This window comes from Silene latifolia, chromosome Y (assembly GCF_048544455.1).
Source record: "Silene latifolia isolate original U9 population chromosome Y, ASM4854445v1, whole genome shotgun sequence".
Taxonomy (NCBI): domain Eukaryota; kingdom Viridiplantae; phylum Streptophyta; class Magnoliopsida; order Caryophyllales; family Caryophyllaceae; genus Silene; species Silene latifolia.
In genome coordinates, this window is record NC_133538.1 from 233,856,911 (window position 1) to 233,860,859 (window position 3,949).

General features: G+C 42.1%; 1 protein-coding gene across 1 annotated transcript; it reads right to left on the reverse strand.

The window, feature by feature from the left end:
• Positions 1 to 1,662: 1,662 nt before the first annotated feature.
• LOC141630255 (uncharacterized) lies at positions 1,663 to 3,389 on the reverse strand. Its single transcript, XM_074443102.1, has 3 exons — positions 3,127 to 3,389; positions 2,867 to 3,042; positions 1,663 to 2,339 (listed from the first exon to the last, which is right to left on the reverse strand). The coding sequence occupies exons 1-3, from the start codon at positions 3,387 to 3,389 to the stop codon at positions 1,663 to 1,665; spliced, it is 1,116 nt and encodes a 371-aa protein (XP_074299203.1).
• Positions 3,390 to 3,949: the final 560 nt, after the last annotated feature.

The window sequence follows — 3,949 nt, forward strand, 5'->3', positions numbered from 1 at the left end:
CTCTCGCACACTATCATTTATTTTCGTTGGTTCCCCCATTGAAAAGAAGAAACAAGAAATCATCCGGGCAATGATTCGGATGAGGGGGGTTTGTAATGGTAGAGCTTTTATCATTGTTTGTTTGACGAGGTTTTCCCAAAACGCCGCACCACACATCATTCAAAGTGGTTCCTTGTGGTTTGACGGAGGAAGGGGGTCTAGAGACTCTCAAAATTTCCCTCACCCTTTCAAAAGTGAGAGAATGCCACACTTTGTGCAACCGGAAGTTCACCCTTTCACTCTCCCCTTCTCCCGTGATATGTAGAGTTGCAAGGAATTCCAAGGTGTAGGCGGGATATGTGTTTAATTGGAGGTTGATGTATTGTTCAAGCCCCACCTTGGTTAAAAATGTAAGTGTTTGATCATAAATCCCCATGTCTCTCAAGGTCCCGGGATGGAGGAATTTGGATATGTGAAGGGGTTTACTCTCAAGGGCTTTGAAATAATTTTTGTAAGGTGCGGGCAAACCCTCATCTCCGTTAAAAGCTTTGAGGGGGGGGTGGGGGTGGGGGTGCATTAGAGGATTCTCCTCTCTTTTTCGATTTTCCCTTTCCAAGTCCGAACACCATCTTGCTTTCTCAACAAATTTAAGTTCAAAAATACACTGAAACAACCAAAAACTGAAAAAATTTTCTAAGGCGCAATTCAACAAACACCTTATATGCACTAGCTAGAACTCAAGTGTTTAAGGTGTGTTTGTTGATTTGTTCCTTCCTTAACAGAAAACTTTTACCAACAATCCACAACAATGAATAATAGCAAGAATTTAACCCAAATTAACCTAACTAAATAGTGTAATTCGGATTATACTAATTTGAAACGAAGAAAGTCAAGGAAAGTTGTTATACCTCCCCGAAATTCCTCAAACTTGCTTGATTAAGTGTAGATGATGCGTAAAAACCCCTTCTTGACCCTCAAATCCTCTTGTAGAAGCTTCAATTTCACCCGCAAAAAGTTAGGGTTCTTGGGAAATTTGGGGGATTTTTCAGAAATTTGGTGTTGTAATGGTGTTTTTGATGGAAAAATTGAGTTGTGTGAAGGATTTGAAGTTTGGTGAAGGAAAGTAGTGAATTGGTGAGGTTTTGAGAGATTGAGAGGAGTTTTGATGCTTTTGTCGACACAAAGAGGGGTTCTTGAAAGAGTATCAATGTCGGGTAATTTAGGATTAAGGAGACGAAATAGCAGACCTGTGCAGGCTGAGCAATTTTTCTTCTCCCATGCGCAATCGGGCGCAGCTGCGCTTCTCATTTGCGCAGGCTTCGCTCAGTCTCGCAAATTTCTTCCTTAATACCTTTAATTCCTAATTTTAATACTTAGCCAATTTTTGCTCTTTTTGCTTTGTTCCCCTTCCTTGGCTTCTTCATATGACTTTGTAAGTTAAACTCGGCTCTCGTCTCCTCTTGGACACGCCTTCCAAGAGAGTTGTGCAAATCACTACACCATTAACAAACCTCAAGTGCCTCTTGAATTTCAATGCAAATTAAGTTATTGAAAATTAATTAAAATGCAATGAAATAAAATACGGAAATGAACTACACTAAGAAAACAATTAAATTGGGATAGAATATTTACAAATTTTGCCGTTGTTTAATGTCGATGGCTCGACATGATGCTTCTTGAAGGTTAATCTTCATAGACGGGGTCCTCCAATTGAATTTCTTCTCCCCCTAGGTCTTGCATCCCTTCATGATAAACTTTGATTCGTTTCCCATTCACCTTGATTAACTTTCCCGAGTTGGGATTCTCCACATCCACCGCTCCATGTGGATGCACTTTCTTCACAATATAGGGGCCGAACCACCGGGACCTCAACTTACCCGGAAAAAGCTTAACCCTATTTTGAAATACAAGAACCTTGTCTCCTTCCTTGAAACTCCTCCGAGCTATCATCTTGTCATGCCACACTCTAGCTTTTTCCTTGTAGATTGCGGCGTTGTCATAGGAATCCAACCGGAGTTCCTCCATCTCTTGAATTTGCAACTTTCGATGCAACCCCGCTTCATCTACATTTTGATTAAAAGATTTGATGGCCCAATAAGCTTTATATTCAACTTCCACCGGTAGGTGGCATGTTTTCTCATATATGAGACGATATGGAGACATGCCAATAGGAGTTTTATAGGCCGTGCGGTATGCCCATAATGCATCGTCCAACCGTTTTCTCCAATCCTTCCGATTCGGGTTCACCGTCTTCTTAAGGATCCCTTTGATTTCACGATTAGATACTTCCGCTTGCCCGTTGGTTTGAGGGTGGTAAGCGGTGGAGACCTTGTGGAGGACTCCATATTTCTTCAATAATCCTTGAATAACCCATACGTGCCCCGATCACTTATTATAGCCTTAGGGTAACCAAATCTTGAGAATATATAGCTTTGAATGAAGCTAGACACGGTCTTGGCATCATCAACTCTTGTGGGGATCGCCTCCACCCACTTTGAAACATAGTCAATGGCATGCAAGATGTAAAGTAACCCGCTTGAATTCGGGAATGGACCCATAAAGTCTATTCCCCAAACATCAAATACTTCACAAAAAAGTATTGGTTGTTGGGGCATCTCGTGCCGTCGAGAAATGTTTCCACATCTTTGACACCGATTATAAGTCTTCACATAAGCTTGGGCATCCCGGAAAATACTAGGCCAATAGAAACCACATTCCAAGATCTTCCGGGCGGTCCTTTGAGGACCAAAGTGCCCCCCTCAAGCGTACTCATGGCAATGTTGGAGGATTGAGGGAATTTCCACATTCGGAATGCAACGGCGGATAATATTGTCTTGGCACATTTTCCACAAGTAGGGGTCATCCCATATGAAGTAGCGGGAAATACTCCTCAACTTGTGGTGTTGGCTAGAAGATAAGGATGTGGGAAACTTCCTAGTCACCATGTAGTTGACAAGGTTAGCATACCACGGCTCAACGACTTTCATAGCATATAAAGATTCATGTGGTAGGCTACCATCCACTACTCCCATGGTCTTCAATAGATCATCATTAATGTGAAGCCTACTCAAATGGTCGGCTACCACATTGGCACTCCCTTGCTTATCTTTGATTTCGATGTCGAACTCGCTCAACAAGAGAACTCACCTCATTAACCTTGCCTTGGTGTCCTTCTTGTCCACGAGTTGCCTTATGGATTTGTGATGGGTATAAATAATGACTTTAGCATCCAAAATATAAGCCCAAAATTTTTCAATGGCATACACCACCGCCAAGAATTCCTTCTCCGTGGTGGTATAGTTTTGTTGAGCATCATTTAATAGCGAAGAACCATAATGAATCACATGAGCCACCTTCCCCTCCCTTTGGCCTAAAATCACGCCAAGGGCATAATCACTAGCATCCGTCATGATTTCAAAGGGAAGGTCCCATTTTGGATCTTGAATTATTGGGGCCGTCACAAGCCTTTCTTTCAAAGAATCAAATTCCACCCTACAAGAATCATCAAAAACAAACTCCGCATCCTTGTGCAAGAGCTTGCACAAAGGGTAAGCAATCTTGGAAAAGTCTTTAATAAATCTTTGGTAAAAGCCCGCATGTCCTAGGAACGACCTTATCTCTCGAGTATTAGTGGGATATGGTAAGGTTTTGATTACCTCCACCTTGGCCATATCCACCTCAATCCCTATTTTTGATACTATGTGTCCTATCACGATGCCACTTTTAACCATAAAATGACATTTTTCGGAGTTCAACACAAGGTGTGACTCCATGCATCGTGATAGGACCATAGTTAGGTGGTCCAAACATGCTTCAAAGTTGTCTTCATGGACGGTGAAATCGTCCATGAAGACTTCTAAGACTCTCTCCACAAGATCCGAAATCATCATACAACGTTGAAATGTACCCGGAGCATTGCCTAAACCAAAGGGCATCCTTCGGTATGCATATGTTCCGAAGGGGCATGTGA